At 52.1% G+C, this 19,361-nt stretch overlaps 4 protein-coding genes across 4 annotated transcripts; 3 read left to right on the top strand and 1 right to left on the bottom strand.

Annotated features, from left to right (window-relative positions):
• Positions 1–182: 182 nt before the first annotated feature.
• MRS44_018791 (uncharacterized protein) lies at positions 183–2,120 on the top strand (the record flags this gene model as incomplete). Its single annotated transcript, XM_065615298.1, has 1 exon — positions 183–2,120. One exon carries the CDS (start codon positions 183–185, stop codon positions 2,118–2,120), a length of 1,938 nt encoding a protein of 645 aa, XP_065471370.1.
• A 686-nt stretch (positions 2,121–2,806) lies between these two features.
• On the top strand, positions 2,807–4,611 carry MRS44_018790 (uncharacterized protein; the record flags this gene model as incomplete). The annotated part of the gene is made up of 3 exons (XM_065615297.1): positions 2,807–3,227; positions 3,288–3,729; positions 3,795–4,611. The coding sequence occupies 3 exons, from the start codon at positions 2,807–2,809 to the stop codon at positions 4,609–4,611; spliced, it is 1,680 nt and encodes a 559-aa protein (XP_065471369.1).
• Positions 4,612–6,172: 1,561 nt separating this feature from the next.
• Positions 6,173–9,097, top strand: MRS44_018789 (uncharacterized protein; the record flags this gene model as incomplete). Its single annotated transcript, XM_065615296.1, has 2 exons — positions 6,173–6,470; positions 6,564–9,097. 2 exons carry the CDS (start codon positions 6,173–6,175, stop codon positions 9,095–9,097), a joined length of 2,832 nt encoding a protein of 943 aa, XP_065471368.1.
• Positions 9,098–10,077: 980 nt separating this feature from the next.
• On the bottom strand, positions 10,078–17,367 carry MRS44_018788 (uncharacterized protein; the record flags this gene model as incomplete). Its single annotated transcript, XM_065615295.1, has 5 exons — positions 10,078–10,163; positions 10,217–11,551; positions 12,081–12,132; positions 12,183–15,701; positions 15,754–17,367. 5 exons carry the CDS (start codon positions 17,365–17,367, stop codon positions 10,078–10,080), a joined length of 6,606 nt encoding a protein of 2,201 aa, XP_065471367.1.
• Between the last annotated feature and the right edge of the window lie 1,994 nt (positions 17,368–19,361).

Here is a 19,361-nt window from a genome sequence, read left to right as displayed (position 1 = left end):
GCTATCTACCGCTTAATTATATCCGTGGTTTGTCCGCGTAATTACCGCTTAAATCCCGCGTAAGTCCCGCTCAACCACCGATAAGCTTTTCTACTCGCGCCCTTTGCTTCCGCGACAGGGAACATTGCAGAATAATCGATAATTAGCCACCCGCCGCCTTATCTGTTCTGAATTACATCGAAATGCAGCTCAAGAGAGGAACTCAGCGTGGGTCGTGCGACTTCTGTTTCCGGCGAAAGATCAAATGCGACCGCGTAGTCCGAGTAAGCCAGGGCCACCAAAGCTGCTCGCATTGTGAGCTACGCCAGGTCCCATGCCGTCTTGATGACTCCGACGACGCTCGCATTCAAAAAAGAAAGCGGCCGCATGATTTTGATTTCAGGGAGTCTCAAGACGCTGCAATCAACTCGTCTCCCACCACTTCCCAGCCTCCACTCTTGCCTTCAACGCAGCATGGCGATAACGCAGCTCCCACTCCAGCATCGTTTATTCACTCTGCAGCCTCCTTGCCAGGGCCAGCAACAGGCGAAAGCCATTCCAATCAGAGTCCACCTGTTAATTTCGAAATCTGGGATCAGCTTCTGGGGATTAGCTCAGACAGCACTTCCTTTCTCGACCAAATATTTATTCCGGATCAGTATGATTCGGCAGACTGGGCTCATCAGATGTTGATGTTGAATGATCCCAGCCAAACGCTGGGTGCCAACAATGCTGAAACAGGCAATGAGCCGCGCCGTGACGATGGACTCGAGACCGCTCCGCATTCATCCTCATCAGAAGCACAATGTATCGACCAAGCTCTGTTTGACAATGCGTTGCACGCGTATTTTGATATTGCCGCCAGCTCGATGCCCATCCTTTTTGAGGACTCTTTCTGGGAGGATTACCGCTCTGGTCGATGCAGCCGTGCGCTTTCAAGTGCTGTGGCGTGCCGTGGAGTGCCCTTTATTCCGACAGACTTGGATAACTGGGACCTTCAGCAGCGGCTTGCTCGTCAGTTTCAAGACGCTATCTTTGAGACTCACAACAGCCCGAATCATGGAGGGTCAGTCCGGCTAGATGACCTGGAGGCCCTCGCACTCATGGTGGGCTTTGAGTACGACGCCTCATACGGGCAGCCGCTTCAATCACACCTCGCCAAGCTTTTCCTTGGACACGACTCGCTCGTCATGATGACTCTGCAGTCCGAAATCCAGTGTCACCATGTCGCTTCATCATCGGAACGGCTGATGTTTTCAAAGGCCAACGACCGCCGGACGCTTCTTTTTTGGCACGTATACGGCCTGGACGCCTTCCACACTCTCAACCGCAAAACCAGTTCACGGATCCGGGATGATGATGCCGAAATCGCCGAAGATTTATCTTTAAACAAAACAGAGGGCTACCTCGACACTATGCTCAGCCTAGCAATGGTTGCTCGCAAAATTGCACAGTCTCTTTGCTATGGTTCTACAAGACGTCTGGGGATCAAGCTTAAAGACTTGGACGGCCTCTATGCTGATCTTCAAAACTGGCGGGCTGGTTGTCCAGCGCATCTACAAATCCGGGCCGGTGTTAAAGCCGACCCTTTGTCCGGGGCATCAGATCCACGTACTAATTTGCGTCGTGCGGCTCTCAGATGCCTGGAACTCAACTGTTACTTGCAAATAGACGATTGTGTCTCCAAGTTTGGTCTTCGGGAACAAAGCACATTGGATGGGGAGATTGCTGCTCTACGCATCGAGTCCGAGACTCTCCGTGCAGCCCATGGCGTTGTTGAAATAGCCCAATGGGCAAAACAGACCATGCTTCAAGGGAATTCCGGCACATCTTACTCTCTGATTGATGCCGCACCTCAAATGCTACGAAATATATGTGCTGGTACCTGTTTTTGGATGTGCCTTCGGGGTCAGGGGCCACCTCGTCTGCATTCTCCGTTTCTCAAGCACAGCGCAGACCCAAAACAAAGGGGGGATGATGATCGAGGTGGTTCTTCGGATAATCGACATGTTAGGAACCACCTCGATGCAGCGCAGAGCCTACGAGAAGCCGTGGCGGCGGCGAGTTCCCACCAAGATACTGCTGGGCGGCTTGCGCAGCTTGACGGCCAGATTGAGTTGCTTCAGAGCCGTCTCGACTAGAGTTATTGAGTTCTCCTGTTTTAATGTGGTTTCCAGAGGGATTAGCGTATTTGGGCAATTCATGATCAATTATAGCCTGGATATGTTCATGAGATGGGGGCAACGCATTTACGAGTTTTTACATCCATACCCATTTGTTTTGATTAGCAAGGACCTATTTGATGGTGGGGAGTTTGAAAACGACGTTCAATGATTATTTCAATGATAATGCCCCATGTACTGCTCGTACCGTAGCCTGGATGTGTTCTCAATTGCGATCTTACACGGCCAATGTTGTATAAACCATTTGATCCTGAGGGGCACCGGCTGGGTGGAATTGAGCCATGGCGAATTGTCTAGACCACCTAATTCCCGTCTCCACTTAATTCCCGCTTTCCATCGACCGTCTAACGTCCGCTGTCTTCGGCGTCAAGTATCGGACCGCCTAATTACCGCTTCTGGCGATCTTGGCTATGGCGGGCCGGATGCTGCGAGACCAGCCACGCGGGAATACGTCAGATTAGCTTGACCGAAGATGAAATATAAAAATCTATAGGAGAATCGATATTAAACTTACCATTCATCACTCACGGCTTTTCATCTCTCTCAAGGACCTACAAACATTTTTTACCTGCTTCGTCAGAATGAGCCTCTCTTTGCTCGGACCCGTGGTCCCTCCTCCACTCAACCTGGGGTCAGTGGGAATCATGCACCCCGTTCTTGCCAACCTTTCCGACACCTTGAACACGGCATTTCGGGATCATGATGGTTTTGCCAGTTCGATGAGCGGTGAAGATTCAGTATCCATCACGGTCTTGTCCACTGATGCCGGCAACACTCCCTTGTTCGATTTCCATTACTCGTCTTCCAACCTCAACGAGAGTGCTGGGAGCACTCTTAATGTTACTCAAGACTCGGTGTATCGAATTGGTAGCATTTCGAAGCTCTTCACTGCCTACATGCTTTTGGTCAACTACGGGTGGGAACATTGGGACAAGCCAGTCACAGATTTTATACCCGAATTACGTGGGCATTCCAAGAGTACGAATGATGCAATTGACTCTGTGGACTGGGATGAAGTAACCATTGGCTCCTTGACATCTCATCTTTCTGGTATTGGGAGAGACTGTAAGTGGCTTACGTCTTGGTTGCCGGAAGTCTAGTGAAATGAAGCTGACTTTCCGATAGTTAGCAATGGTGACTTGGCGAGCCAAGACTTCCCCAGGGAAGAGGCTGGTCTGCCAAAGCTTCCGTCAAAGGATGTTCCTGATTGTGCGGGAAACTCTACTCTGCCGCCCTGCAACCGAAAAGGTAAAACTACTCTTACCATTGCTCTAATTGTTTCGCACGAGCCTAACACTTCACGGGTAGAATACTTCGAGGGCTTCACTCAAAGACATCCCATCTTCGCCACCCATAGCACACCCGTCTACTCGAACGCTGCCTACCGCATTCTGGGTTATGTACTTGAACGCCTGTCCGGGAAATCGTATCACGATCTACTACAATCATCTGTTGTGAAGCCACTGCGTCTCAGTGGTACGGGCACGGAGCGGCCAACGGCCCACAATGTCCCAGTGATTCCCAACGGCGATAGTGCGTGGTTTCAAGATACCGGCGACGAAGCACCGTAAGTTTACTTTTAGCCCCTCTCGCACTCCTCTGTCCTGGTGGTTCCACTGACACCGCAACTAGAACCGCAGGATTGTATTCCTCCTCACTGGATTTGGCTCGTTTTGGCCAAGCAGTCCTGCAGAACCGGCAACTGTCTCCGGCCATTACCAGGCGCTGGATGAAGCCCACTTCTCACACCGCGTCACTGAGCTTGTCCGTCGGAAGTCCCTGGGAGATCCACCGAACGAGGAGCAACATAACCAACGGACGTGTCATTGACTTGTACACAAAGTCTGGCTCGCTGGGCAGGTACAATTCGTTGCTGGTGCTTATTCCGGATTTCCAAATCACCTTTTCTATCTTGACGGCTGGCATCACCAGCAGCCCCGCCATAAAGGTAGCCACAGAATTGGTGACATCGTCCCTCCTGCCTGCTCTCGAGAAAATCAGCGGCATCCAAGCCTGTGAGAACCTCTGCGGGACATACGCGTCAACCACAAAGCAGGAAAACTCCTCCATCAGTATCACGGCCGACGAGAAAGGGCTTCTAGTTAAAAGCTGGGTCAGTCGAGGCGTCGACATTCAACAAGTAGCACAAGGCATGGTGGAAGATGGAGAACAGCAAGCCATACGACTCCAGGTGACCAATCTCCATACGTCGACGTCTTCTCATGGGAAAAAATCCGGTCACGTTTCGTATCGGGCACTCTTTATGACAACTTCCAAAGGCAACAATTTTCACATCTTGGATGATGCCCCAGAGCAATGGTCTGGTGTTGACAGTGTCAACTATGGGAATGTTGCTGCCGATGACTTCGTTTTCAGCCTGAACCAAGATGGTAAGGCTGCAAATCTGGAAGTGAGGGTTCTGAGGGAGACCTTCAAGAAGCAGAAGTAAATTGGGCGCGATGACGCGGGCTCAGGCAGTGTTTCTACCTGACTGTCCACTCTTAGCCTTTGGTTTTTCGTCGGTGGCTAATGGACATGTCCAGGAAGGTCTGGATATCCACCCGCTTCTTTGTGTTGGCGATGTCTTGACTTTTCCATATCTGTTCTCTTCTGTTATTTCTTCCGTTTCATTGGTTAGTACTATTAGTGCAGAATACGGAAACATAAATCTTTGAATATATTTGCCTTTCCCAGCTACGAATAACCCCGCTCGTGACTTGCGTGGATGAGAGGAATACAGACTCCATTTTTCTACCAACAAGGGGTGGGGGGAGAGACTCTGAGAAAGAGAGACGTGAAAATCGATAGACTACACATTTTTCATCGGCACGAATCAAGTAGGTCTATTGAATCCCCTAACATTTCGATAAACTATTCCTATTATCTAAGAGGTTGTGATCTGTGATCTGTACAGGAACTAATGCAGCTGTTAGTCGAGCGAAGTCCAAGGCGCAGGCCAAGTACAACGACAGCACTTACTGTTGAGCTGGAGGCATGTCTATTGAGCTGGAGGCATGTCTCCGGCGTGGCTGAATGTTCTTTATCTCAGGTTATATGACTGAGCCTAGGTACACACTCGAAGGGGCAATTTGGTAGTAGATCTTCAGAAACACAACCAAGGTCCCTTATCTTATATAGCCCTTTCTGGGAGTTTAATGGCTAAAGAACATGAAAATGATTTTTTTTTAATGATTAGATCTATATTCCTGTTGTAACTGCTTGTTAAACTCGAGAATGCATGCCGTCATCGCTCGACCGTGACGATTTCCTCTTTTGGATTAGTACAGTTTTTAGAGATCGTGACGATTCCCCAATTTGGCTAGCGCAGATAAGCTGTCCCATATTACCACGAGGTTCGTGCGACTGGATATGAAACGCCGCCCGTACTTTGCGGTCGTGCATCTGGTTTCACATTCAACTTGTTGCATCAGTGTCGCATATCACCACTAGGTTCGTGCGACTGGATATGAAACTCGGCCCGTACTTTGGGGTCATGTATCCGGTTTCACATCCAACTTGTCGCATCAAGGATTCCAATCCTAACGATATGAGCTTAAATAGCTCTGCCTGAACACATGACTGCTCAATTTCTTTTGTTCTTCAGATAATTCTCATCAATTGACTGGTGCCATCAATGAACCCTGTGGAGCCAATTGTCTGACAATCAGGGACTCCGTTCCTAACGACATAAGCTTAAATAACTATGCCCGAACACACGACTGCTCAATTTCTTTTGTTCTTTAGATAATTCTTATTAATTGACTGGTGCCATCACTGATCTCGGTGAAACTAGTTGTCTGACATTAGCTGACGAGAATTGTCTAAGTATACCTCCGTCATTTATACGAAACGGCACCCATACAGGCACAGCAAGGGGAAAGGTGTCCTCAAGAAACCTGCGATTAAAGTAACGTGAGCCCCTATCACAATCCTCAGGGTCTTCTGTCCGTTATTGAGCTATCACCCTTTCTAAACTCTTCAATATTAATTACTTTAGTAAAAGTCAGGACATGTCACTCATCGGGGAAGCAACAGTACGATTCAAATTTGTTGGCGCTCAAGAACAAGACCCCGCTGTGCGACGTTGGCGTCGCCTAGATGCGAAACGGGCCCGGGACTACCGGCTACGTCGAAAAGCAAAACAAAGCATTGATACCACAAGCCCTCGGACCGAATCATCGTGTCAAGCATTTGAACCAGGGAAGGAGGCTAGGCAGGCGGGATCCAATAGTGCGCCAGTCGATACTAGGGAGTTTGAACAAGAGTTTATCCCTGCTGATGATATATCCATTACCTCTAGGCAGGTAGGTGAGGATTCTAATGCGAATAGCATTGAGTAGGATCCCTATGGCGATGAAGAACCCGTCTGCCTTCACTTTCACTGTGCTAAAGACCATGAAGCTCAGACGGAGCCCCAAATTCCAGAGTTCTATGCTGAACAGGAAGCAGGTCTTCCCGATGGCGACACCTGGTCAGACGTGGAATATGCCACCGAGAAGTTTATTCAGCAGTTTCTAGTCGGGATTCATGGTTGTGGCACTAAGAAACATCGAGAAGACCTAGCAACGCATATCGAAGCTGAGGGAGCTCATAACCATCATAGGTTGGATCAACTATTCTCAAGTAATGTGCCTCACACACTTGACAAACCGTTCGCGCTATCCTCTCAAGTTCATCATGAGACTATGCGTCTGGACCCTACTCAATGGCAAGAGCTATTCTCTGGCCATACACCTCGACAGTTCGAAGGCAAGCCTAAGCAGGCCTGTCTCCACACCGAACATTCACGACAGACTCCTCCGGTCGTTTCATTCGACATCGATAGCATCTTAGGTTTCGTGACTTCTCCTGCAACAGCAGTCCATGGGATTTGGTTTTATTCTGCTCCTCAGTATGGTCAGAATATTTCCACAGACGTTCACCTGACCTTGGATCACGTGGATCCAGATCCGGAGCGGCCCCGGTTGATTCCGTCACGACTGAAAGACGTGCCGCATTTCATCTTCGCGAGGGCCGAAGGCGCTGATTTCATCACATTTCACCTATTCTTTCCACATTTGCCATGCTCCAACGACTTCAGTCGGTTGACTGACGAGCAGTTGTCGCGGTGGTTTGATGATATCTTCTATCCCGCTGTCCGTCAGGTCTACGATGTCGATCGACTCCAGCACTTGCCGGCAAGTTATCGTCACGCATTAGCTACCTGCCGCGCTCCCAAAGTAGAGGATCGTTTGCTTGAGACACCTAGTTATCGGACTCAACTCCGGATGACCTATTTCCTACCACCGCAGGGCTTGCAGCAACTGTGGGACCGTATTCTCGCAGCGGTACGGCAACCTGGATTGCAGGACTTTCGCGATCCAGAGCTTTTCGTCGAGGCAAAGGGCACCAAGCTTCTGTTCAAATACCCGGATGCGCCATCTGATCTGCTTGCGGTCATGGAGAACTTTGACTGTAAGCTACACCATGTTCTAGACTTCTCCCACATATGCAGTGACCGGTTGTACATCGATCTGGGCAAAGAGACCTGCCCACTGCACGACAGCGTTCCATCGCCTGAAGCTCAGACATACCTTTGGCGGCGTTGTTGCATCCGTCATCACCTCGATCACCTCTATGATGGGAACATTCCCAAGACCGGCCAAAACTTCTACCACGAGTCAATGCTTCGAGATGCTGGCGGCATGACTACACTGACACCTCCGAGCTCTCGACTCCGCCGCGGAGGTATCCTCTATGGTCAGATGTACAGTCTCACCAAGGAGATCATAGACGCCGCTCGCACGTTTCCATTTCAAAATCCAGATCTACGGCACTTGGCATTAGACCCTCAGCTTCGCAATGGTGTGCAAAGGATTTGCGGCAAGCCAGCATCGGACAAGAACATCACAGATCGAGCATATCTGGCCAGCAAGCGCCGTTGTCACTATGGCCTAACAGATTCTAAGCAACGATCCTTCGGTGTCCGCGAGGAATATCGTATTTCGTGGGCCTTGTTTCAAAGCGTTCTGACGGTCCTACGCTCTTTGACCCCCGAAGCCCGCTCCATCAAGCTGCCGGGGCCTCCACCTCATTTATGGGCAGTTCGCAGTCCTGTTTTTGTTGATTTCGTCTGGCACAATATTAACAAGTTTACAACCGGGTTTGAGCTGGTCCAAGCCCAGTGTCCCGCGGGTCTGACGACATGGGAGCAAACCAAGATAATGGACATGTTTCTCCGATGTCTCCGAGTTGCAGTCGGAGGACATGATTACTCCCGAGAAGGGGCATTATGGTGGAGTAGACGAGAGCTGCCCCAATCAGTGGGCTTGCCACAAGTGCGTTACGGCCTTGGCTTTGGCCAAACATTAGAGCAGTATGGTTACTGCTGGATTGAGCCTTGCATCAACTGGGCGCTGTTGAGGTTTCTTCCAGACATTACCGATTCAGTCTTATTTGGGAATGGCACTCTCCATCAGCGATATCTCAAATGTGGTGGCCATGTTAAACATTTCTTTGACCTCAGTCGCCGTGCTGACTTGGGCCTCGAGTGGCTCCGGCGGTATCCCAGAGAAGATGCTATAACCGATCAGATTGTGTCATGGCTTTGTCACATTTGTCTACAGCAAATGAGGGCTGACGTCCTTCATTCGATTCAAGGTGATCTCCGCCCAAAGGTTCGCACTGCGATCCTAGACGATCATGTCCATTTTTGTCGCAAAGGTCTTTCAGCTGCCCTGGTCAATGGTATGACTGCGGTATCGGGCAATCATGCGAGTGTTAAGAGCCCCCAAGAAGCTGCCCAAACATTATTCGGTTTTAATGATGGTCGGCTGCGAGGCCATTGGGAGAATAAACCGTTTCGGAAGCTTCATCAGTGGATATGTGCTGCATTGCAGCATATTCCAACGGAGCGTAGATTATCACAGGTATTCGCACGTCGACTTCAATGCTAACCATTAGGGAAAACCCGACTAGACTTAGAGGCGGAAAATTGATAAAAAATATTCACCGTGCCTCAAATCTACTTAATTAGATTTTGCAATATCGGAAAAGCTATTTTTACCTTTACTTCTGCCCTTGTTGTGGCATTACCACTCTTCCAAGTCGTCGTCGCTCTGCCGTCTGATAGCCAATCAGAATTTCGCGGTCAAGATGTGGCCGGGCTGAAATTTAGCCAATCACGAATTTCGCGGTCACAATCCATCCATTTTCAGAAGCCTAGAGCTGCTAATCCACATAGAGCCTAGCGCATCATTCTAGGAACCTAAGCCGAAAGGGAGGGAGGCTCATTGATTGCCCGTCAAGATCTGTATTAGGTTTCTTGTTGGCCGCTTTATTGAGTGAGATAGAATAGCAGAATACGAATCCGGCCGGATTCATATTCTGCTTTTTGCGTCGCGAGAGAGCAGATATTTGTATTGCAGGTGTACCGAGTGTAGCTAACCAGCCCGCCAAATAAAAGAGTATTCTCAAGCTAGGGCAGCGATTAGCACACGCTGCTATAGCAACCCGCAAAAGCAATAAAATAATAGGTAAAGTCACTGATGATCTGACGGAAATGTGCGTGGCGCAGGGAATTGTCTGGGCATCCATCATGTGATGCGGCGCGTTGCATTGCTCGTACCATCGTAGACATGTTACAGTAAAATACTTCGAACACCCGTTAAGTTGCCAAGGCAAGGGACTTAACGGCTGAATATTCAGCCCGAAGGGTAAATACCGTATACCTGTTATTAAACTCTTCTGGGGGAACCCCCTAGATCCCCCTTTCGGCTGCGGCGGTAACCAGCTATTAAAACCACTTCAAACCTGTAGCAAGGGAGTTGATTGATAGACATAGGGGTCCCTCTACCACTTCCTGTCAGGCCCAATCAACCATACACCGTAAATTGAGTTCCCCCTTTCCTGTAGCTTAACTATAGGAAAACGTCATTTAGTCAATGTACCGTGGTGGATACGGCGGATCGATCAGCTGTTGAGCCTGACGGCGTTGTTGGTCAGCAAGGCGTATCTTCATCCCTGCCTTATAGTTAGCCACAAACGCAGTACGTAGTAAACGCAGGCGTATAAACCTTCCGTGGGCGTGTAGTTATAGAGGTTCTGACGATCGAAAGGCGCCTCGAGGAGTAGGCCTTGCAACGAGGTAACTCGTGAGACTGCAACATAACTAATACCGGCCTGGAAGTCGCGTGTAGCGAGGTCAGTAACTATCTGATCCTTCGTTAGGCTCTGGCATTTGTGAACAGTGATAGCAAATGCCACGATCAGGGGAAACTGCGTGCGGGCGCAGGTCTCGTTGCCCACTAGGAAATCACGCGTGACTGGAAGGATGGGTACGATTTTCCTGCCCTCGTCAGTTGTTAGATACGGCGGTCCGTCGTAGCTATCGAAGTCCACCATGATAACAGCCGGGGGGTCTTCGCATGGGTTAGCGCCTTCATTCCAGGCGACATCATATATCGTACCCTGGGCGCCATTAACCAGGCCAGCTGGTTGCCATAAATTAGTCGTGAGCATTACCCTGGCGCCTCTAGCAACAGGAAACTTGTTGGATAGATTGCCAGCGTTGTCGCTTGGCGCCTGCCCCGCGCCTCTGCCCTGATTCTTTGCCTCCACCTGTATTGCCGGGGAGTTGAGGTGTACCATATGCTCGTAATTGTATTCGTTGACCCGGGCCTTTGTAGAATACACCCGCATAGCGGCCTTGAATCTGTTAACCTCGCTCTGCGTTAGCTTGGCCTGCACACGACTGCTAAGGAGGTTCCAGGAGGGTATAGATAACTTGACTTCACGCAGTTCTTGCAAGGCCTGATGGAACCGGGCCTGATCATCACCAGTCTGGCGCTGTACCGTGGTCAGGAAGACGGTGCGGTCAAACAACCGGTAGGCCACCTGTCCTCTCCTTTCCAACGAAGACAGGCCAGTGCTGGTGGTTGAATACAGGGGCTTTTGTCGGACGGGTGGTAGCTGGAAGAAATCGCCCACAAGCAAGACGCTCACACCACCAAAGAACTCGAGGCTACGCTGTGGAAAGGCCTGTCGCAGGCGAGAATCAATTCGCCCGAGCTGTTCAAGTCCTAGCATGCTCTTCTCATCAATGACGAGGTATTTGACGTGCCGTAGGCGGGACTGAAGGGCGGCTGCGTCAGCTGGGCGAAGGTCGGTAAAGGCACCGCCTACTGGGAGACGGAGCAGCGAATGTATGGTGCTGCCCTGTATCTGGTTACTCGCAACGCCTGTTGGCGCTACGCGGCAAATAGGGCTAGGATTCGGCAGGGCAGCCGCCTGAAGGTGGGAAGAAAGCACCTTGATAAGGAAGGACTTGCCCGTGCCACCACCACCGTCAACGTGGAGAAGGATTTGAGTAGGATTTTGCACCTGGAAGTGACCCATGAAGGTATCGTACACTAACCGTTGTTGCGGGTTAAGCTGGTCACGCCAGTGAGGGCCAATATGTATGTATGTATGTATATTTTTCGTCCGGGGGGCCGTGAGGCCCCAGAAGTCTCCTAAGGGAGCACAGGACGTGCTGAGCTACGGGAGTCTACCTATGAATTAACCATACAGTGTCCCCTATCCAGCATGTCATCGGCACAAATGGCGCATTACATCGAGCCTGTTACCCGTCAGCGGGTGGTCCAGGCACGGCTAGTAAACAGTAGCCGCGGGGCAGCTCATGACTAGGGCAGTCATGACGGGAGGCCGTGGTCGCCGATGGCCACAGTCGGATGGAGAGCGTTGCGGCTCTCTATCTGGCCGAGCCTAGATAATAGCAAGAGGTAACAAAGGAATACAAGAGAAGATAAGGGAGGGAGCAGACGCCAGTACGTCTCGAGTCGGTCTCGCTCAGTAGCGAGGGCAGATCCTATTAAAGAAGGCGCTTGTCTTGGCCAACTTGACGAACTTGTCAAAGTCTTTCCCTAACGCTAGACTCACTGCCGTGTTTGGCGAGGGAGCGAGCCTCGCTCGATGCCGTGGCGGCACCTTTCTACAGTAGAAGATATGGTCAGGTGATTTGCGTCGGTTGCATGAGCAGACCACTCGTGCTTCGCTGTGATTGAACTTCTCGTGGTATGCGGCAAAGTCCCCGTGGAGGGACCTTGCGGCGAGTAAGTGGTGTAAGACTGTACGCGGGAGCGATAGCTCCGGAGGGCAGGCTACTGTTGCCTTGAGATTCAATCTCTTGTACTGCTCGGGGGAGGCGGAAGACCACCAGGCTTCGAATGCTTCTCTTGGTTTCTGCCTCGCGAGTCTTCGTAAGTAGGCCAGCGTTGGCCTAGCGCCCTCGGGCTCGGGCAGCGAGGATGCTGCTTTTGCCAGTTTATCGGCTTGTTCGTTGCCGGGAATGTTGGTATGACCCGGTACCCAGCGTACTTTCGTAGCACCATGCGATGCTGCCAAGGCTTGGAATTCGAGGAAGACCTCCTGGGAGGAGTCTGATGGTGTGCCTCGCAGGCATGTAGCAGCAGCGAGGTTATCTAGGCAGATGAAGATGTCTCGGGCTGATGATTCTTGCAGATTCAGGGCGGCCTTCAAACCCTCTAATGCTCCCGCCGCTTCGGCATCGAAGACCTCGGCCGGTCCAAGCCGGCCGGATCCGTCGAGGATGGGGGTGTTATTCTGGTGGATGGTAAAGCCGTAGCTCGCAGCTCCTTCCGAGGATAGAGAGCCATCCGAGTACACAACCAAGGTGTGCGAGTCGAGTGACTCGACCCAGCGAGAGAAGGTGTTGGCCGATTGCTCTTTCGACGCTGTCTGCAGCGGCGCCATCTGTTCTTGATGGAAGCGTCGCTGAACGAGCTTTGGCCGCGCGCAGGGTGCAAAGAGTTCGTCTGTGCGATAGAGACGTGTCCTGAAGCTGCTTTCTACCTGTACTTGATATTTCCGCTTGATGAGATCGTGGTAAGTAGGTTGGCTAGGCGGGCGAGTCCGACTCGCCAGAGGGTGAGCCTCATCAAGCGACTTGAGTCGCGCCGAGAATCTGAGTCGCCTTGCTTCGAGTAGCTGATCAACCGGCGGTATCCCGCTTTCTCGGTGGAGAGCAGCGATTGGTGTTGTCCTCCAGACGGGAAGTATGGCTCTCATGGCCTGGTTCATGGCTTTCGTCATTCTTTGTATGAGATGCTGATTACTTGATGGCATGTCCTTGGCAGGCTGGCTCCACCGCGGCCTGGTCCTGCCCGGGTACCACGCCTCGGAGCCGTGCAGTAGCACTGGCTCGACACACGCTCTGACGGCGCTTCGCACGGCGCTCGGGAGAGGACCGTGTATCGTGTTGGTCAGTCCTCGCAGGTGGTAGGCGACGGCCTGTGCCTTCGCCGCCCACTTTTCGACATGGATCCGGAACGACAGCCTGCTATCGAGCCAGATGCCAAGCCAGCGTAGAGCTGACTCGGGGTGTTTCTCGACATCGCCGTGACTTACTGCCGGTGCCGTCCTGAGTTTGCCGCGGGAGAAGTGCATGACTTCAGTCTTCTTCGGGTCGAAGGACACGCCATTTTCCGCGCCCCAACGCACCATCTCCGCGATGGCGCTGGATGCCATGGCAGCACTCTCGTCTACTGTGTCGCCTATGGATAGGATGGCCGTGTCATCTGCGTAGCCGAAGCGGCCTTGGGGGTTGCCCAGTCGGTAGATTGGTTCGGTATAGAGCAGGAAGAGGATCGGCGATACCGGTGAGCCTTGGGGGAGGCCGCACTGGAGAGGGGTGAAGGGGGTAAGGGTGTCTTGATACCTGACACGGGCTGATCGATCCCTCATGAAGGACTCGGCCCATCTAGCCAGATGGTCAGGCCAGCCTTGTTCGCGAAGACGCAAGACCAGTCTGTTGCACATGACGGTGTCGAAAGCACCTTGGATGTCCATCGTGACCAGGGTGGCCACCTTCTTGCGTGCAAACGCTTCTTCGATATCATGGATCAGGGCGGCCACCAGGTCTGTTGCTGACCTTTTGGGGAGAGCCCCGGCTTGCTGTGGGTGAAGGACGCTGTAGTGGACAGCTGCCCACGATAGACGGCGTGCGATCAGACGTTCCAGCCCTTTGCCGAGGCAGGAGAGCAGAGAGACAGGTCGCCAGGCCCTTGGCGACGTGAGGTCGCGGCGTCCGGGTTTGGCGATCATGACCACTTCCGCCTCCTTGAACGGTTTCGGGTGGTGGCCTGTCGTCAGGCATCCTTTAAACAAGCGGCAGACGTGCGTCCCGATGATGTGCCATACAGCCTTGAGGAGATCCACTGTGATGCTATCTGATCCTGGAGATGTATTGCCTGTGTGAAGAGTCGCGTACTGAACCTCGTCCGGCGAAATCTCCAGCGGGAATGGGATCGATCTAGGAGAAGAGACTGATATCCAGGGGTTTGTGATGTCGTCTTCAGCAGTCCGTCGTTCCAGTGTGGCTTGCCGAAGTGCGTTGGCCTTATCCATCTGAGACTCGTATACGACATCGTCGACCTGTAGCGGTGGGGGCTGGAAAGGTCCTGGAGATTTTAGCCAGCGGACAGCTTTGAAAACAGCACTGCTGTCGGAGAAACTATCGATGAGGTTTCGCCAATACTGTCTTTTAGCCCGGCGGACCACGCGATGGAGGTCCCTCTTGGCGATCTGGACATCCTGATTGAAGCCGCGAGGGTAGAGTCTTCTGACGGCACGAAAAGCTGCGGCGGCGCCGACACACTCCTCGGTCCACCACGGAGCAGAACGCGTGCTCTTCCGTGAAGGCCGTCCGGCTGCCTTCGCTGCCGACATCAAGAGATTCACGAGTGCGGAGGCTAGCTCATCTAGGTCCGCCGGAGTCGAATCCGCGAGGGGGATTTCTGCGGCCCCGAGCTCTACGATCTCTACAAATCGTTTGAGCTCGTCGTCTGCTGTCACCCGTACCTTGCCCAGCTGAGTCGGAGCTGGCCTGACGTCGGGCAGCGTCAGGCTAAGCGTGAAGTGGTCGGAGCTAGTGGCGAGATGGTCCTCGACGATAGCCTCGGCCAATGGCATATTCGTAAAGGCAAGATCGATCGTATTGCCGTATGGGTTTGTTGGAATATCCAGAGAGTTGAGTAGGTTCAGATCGTTTTCTGATGACCAGGCTGCGATCTCCTGGCCGCGGTTGGTAGTGGGGCCTGTCTGCCAGCTGCGATGTCTGGCATTGAAGTCGCCAGCAACAAGGCAGCGTCCTGGGACAGGCCACTGTAGTAGTGTCTCCAAGGCATCATGCTCGTCATTCTGGCGATAGAAGTTGACTATCGTCATGCCGTTGATCACCAGCCAGAGAATATCTCGAGTCTGAAAGGGCCTGATCTGATCAGCCCGGAGCTTTGGGCCTCTTCGGACATATGTCATGACTCTCGGCCGAGTGTCGTTACTATCCCACATCTCGACAGGTGTGAATATGTCGTATGCCGGGTGTGTTTTGGTCAAGGAGCGGCTGTCTGTATGGGCCGTCCATGGCTCTTGCAGAAGGACGATATCGTATCGTTCAGAGTCGGCCAGTGCCAGGGCGCAGTCGTGGGCCGGAGGGATCTTGCCGACGTTGGCCTGGAAGATCCTGAGCGGCTTCCTGTCGTTCTTTCGAGTCCGTGAGTACTTATTCCTGGTCATGAGTACGGGTGATAAGTACTATTCGACGTTTCCTTGGTGAGCCTGGTCTGGGTTGCTCGGGCTCCTCCTCCCCTTCGTAGCCGGCCTGGGGGGTCGTGGCCACCATGATGCACGAAGGTGCGCCTGATGCCGCTGGACTTGGAGCACGAACGCTCGGCTGCTCAGATGATGTGCTGTCGTTTCTTTGTAGAATAGTCGCGTTGTCTTGTTGAGTTTCTAGTCGTGATTCCAGGTGACGGTGACGGTATGTCTGTGCGCCCACTGCCCGGATGTGTTCTCGTTGCTCTCTGGTGAGCCGGCGGAAGACGCCGTGCACTTTCCTCGGTCGCGCAGGGCACCCTCGAAAGCTGGCCGGATGAGGGCCTAAGCAGTTGATGCACTGCTCTGATGCGCTACAATCGTCTGCACTGTGGCCGGTCTTACCACAGCGTTGGCAGACTGGCTGTCTGTGGCAGTTGCAGGCAAAATGGTAGCCCCAGCATGTTTCGCATTGTCTGAGGCGGTCAGTCTTATCGAGAAGTCTAGCCGCGCGGCTGCCAAAGAGAGACCAGTATCTCTTTGTAGGCTTCAAGAAGGACACAAGTAAGGTCTTGGTCAGAGGGTTGTCCGAGCCTTGTCGCACAGGACGTACACTGACAGGCTTGAGTCCGGTCTGAATTTCTATCTCGTCGCTGACAATACTGTCACTGTCCACCTCGTTACCACGAAAGTCAGTTAGTTTTGTGGGAAAGTCTGAGACCACATAGGTGAACCATTGCTTGTTCGTTTCTACTGTCGTAGCCCCCAATTCAGCCGCCCACTCGGCCTGCTTTTCTACGAGGAAGTCGCGAGTCTCAGGGTCGGCAGTCTGGACGGCCCATCCAGACCTGACTTGGAATACTTGTCGAATCTTATCTGAAACGGCACCGAGTTTCTCCCGGATAAGGGTCCGGATCGCGTAGCTACTCTGAGCCCGGGCCGGAGCTTCGGCTTCTAGACGGATGAAGACACGGAGGTCCTGTCGGGGTGGGGCAGCGGTCGTCGGTTGCCCCTGACGATGAGGTGGATGAATCTGTTGGCGCTGTTGTTGTTGCTGACGATGTTGCTGAGGCGGGTGGGTCCGACGGTCGCCCGCAGCAGGAGGCGAGGCGGCGGTGATGCTGCTGTAGGTAGGCTTAGAGGTAGGTCCGTTGCTGTTGCCGGAGAGCTCCCGTTTCCAGGAGTCAAGGAAGCTGTCGGCAAATTGTTGAGCGAAACGCCGCTGCGGTCCGGTGGTGAATTGCTGGGCGGCTTCTTCGAACTTGGCGCAAAAGGCCTGAAAGACTATCAACTTGGCGTTGTGTTCTTCACTGCGCTCGCGCACTAGGTCGTTGGCCGATTCGATGATGGAAACTGGCCGCTGTTCAAAGATCGATGAGGGGCGTTCGCGTGCAGCTCCTTCCGTAGCTGCAGCAGTGGTGGCGGCGATGAGTGGTGAAGACGGTGTCTGAGCCGTCCGCCCGGGTCTAGGTGAAACACCGACGGGGGCGTTGACGGCCGCCGGGCTGTTCTGCAAGAGGGCTGCACGGGCTCCTCGATTGAGATTGGCGGGAGTGTGGATCCCCAGATCGAAGGGGTCCGGGGCAGCAGGCGGGTTCGTCATTGACGAAGCCATCGCCGCAGCTTATAGCTGCGCAAAGCGCAGATTGGGACGTTTGTTGTGCACTTGTTAAGGGATTAGGTGTAGACAGAGCCACTTTCTTAACACTTGTATGCCAAGAAAGTGTGATTACAAAGGAAGGTGTTCTCGAGTTTCTACGGTAGATGATCCGGCAGTTCTAGGGTAACCGCTCTCTTTGCAAGGGATATCAGATATATCAGATGTATAGACGCTTGTATCTGAATTGATTGATCTAATGAAATTCCAGATCTGATTTGAATTGATTGATCTGATTGATATATCTGATTGTTAATCTGATCTGACGGCAGCCCTGGTAATGTCACGGGCCAGGGCCCATATCCTTGCGGCTGTGCCGCAAGACGTACTGGGCTCGTGCGCGCCAGGGATGGGAAATTGTCCCATAGCTCAGAGGCACTTGAGAACTTCTTTCTTTCTTCTTCATCTTTGATGTAAATAGCATCCTGGACTAGATAGCTGGAATACAGTTACTAGAGGCCGTTCACAGTACAATTTGCCGTATAACTCGGCTACTATCGCAGATCTTTGCTCGGGAGTAAATTTATGATTTCTTTCGCGATTTCCGCTTATTTTAGTGCTAAAACTGCGTGTCTTAGGTGCTATTTTGGGTGGTTATTCTGGTGTTGAAATTGAAGCCTATGTCGCGAAGTCGCGTCGTGAAGCGGGGTCGGGGCGGGGCGTTGTCAGACTTTTGGCACGTGATTTTAGCCTACGACAGTTTGCAAGGGAGCAGGGAATAAAGTTCGTGGTCACGAGGTATCAAAGACCCCGTACACCTTGCCCTTAACACGACTCAGCTCCGAGGTTCAGGAACTCTACTGTTGATGAAGCACGACATACACAGAGGACAAGTATAATGACGCCTCCGATACCATGAAGCGATACAGTCCGAATGGAAACCATGTCCACACGATAAGCGGCGGACGGAATCGCTATCCCCCATCGCCTCCAAGCATATAGCACTGATATATGGTAACGGGAGCGGTTAGTTTGAGATGACCATTTAACCCTCTCATTTAGCGATTGAGTTGCGTACCAGGTGACAAACGAGTCGGGCCAGGCCAAATGCCCTCCTGTGCCTTCGAGTTTCATCTCCATTTTCACTTGCTTATACGTCTTTGGCGGAGCTGCTGAGTCTAGCATCTGTAGATCGCTAGTCTCGGAGCTTGCGCTACCTGATGACCATGTATCTTCGGAATCATCTGGTCTCGCGAGGTTGATGCTTCTAACGATTAGATAATTGGACCTTTCCCATCGTTAGCTCTAGATACAGGGACCTACAGGGACCCTGACTCGTTATTTGGGAACGACACATGCGTACATAATAATGAAATAAACGACAAAAATAACCCCGAATATGATCATTATGGGAAGCCATCGGAGCCATTCCTCCGTCGGCTGCGTCGGCGTTTGGTCGTCGTCGAGGCTACTTAGGGAATTGTTCGATATCGTCATGATTACTTGGCAGTCAATCAGTAATATTAGAGAGGCTGGCTTCAGGAAAATGCACGAAACGCGTGGAGTCTACATTTTATGTACTTTGCGGCTTGGTATGTTATGTCAGGTGCAAATGATCTGACGTAGGCCACGCATAATCTCAACGAGCCTCAGAAAACAACTGTACTTGATAATCCAGCTACGTGCTTAAAGTAAAAACCTGCGGGCTAGAGCACCCCACACTTGAGACATCAATCAATCAACACACTGCTGCTGCTCGTCATATTCGCTTTAACCCGTTAAGCACACTGGTACGGCATAGGTGGTCTCATCATATCACCCGACTGATCCGGAGCGCGAGGCGGGCATTTCGTGAGAGTTTGCTAGCGCCAATCTAATCGCGCCGCTTCATTGGATCTTCATATTCGCGGTTTGTCAGACAATTGGCTCCACAGGGATCAGAGATGGCATCAGTAAATTGATGAGAATTATCTAAAGAGCAAGAATTTCTCGAGAGGATGCACCGAGACTGG

This window comes from Fusarium solani (genome assembly GCF_023522795.1).
Source record: "Fusarium solani strain SB1 chromosome Unknown bctg00000017, whole genome shotgun sequence".
Classification (NCBI taxonomy): domain Eukaryota; kingdom Fungi; phylum Ascomycota; class Sordariomycetes; order Hypocreales; family Nectriaceae; genus Fusarium; species Fusarium solani.
Note: the sequence above shows the minus strand (reverse complement) of the source record. Positions and strands in the feature narration are given on the sequence as shown.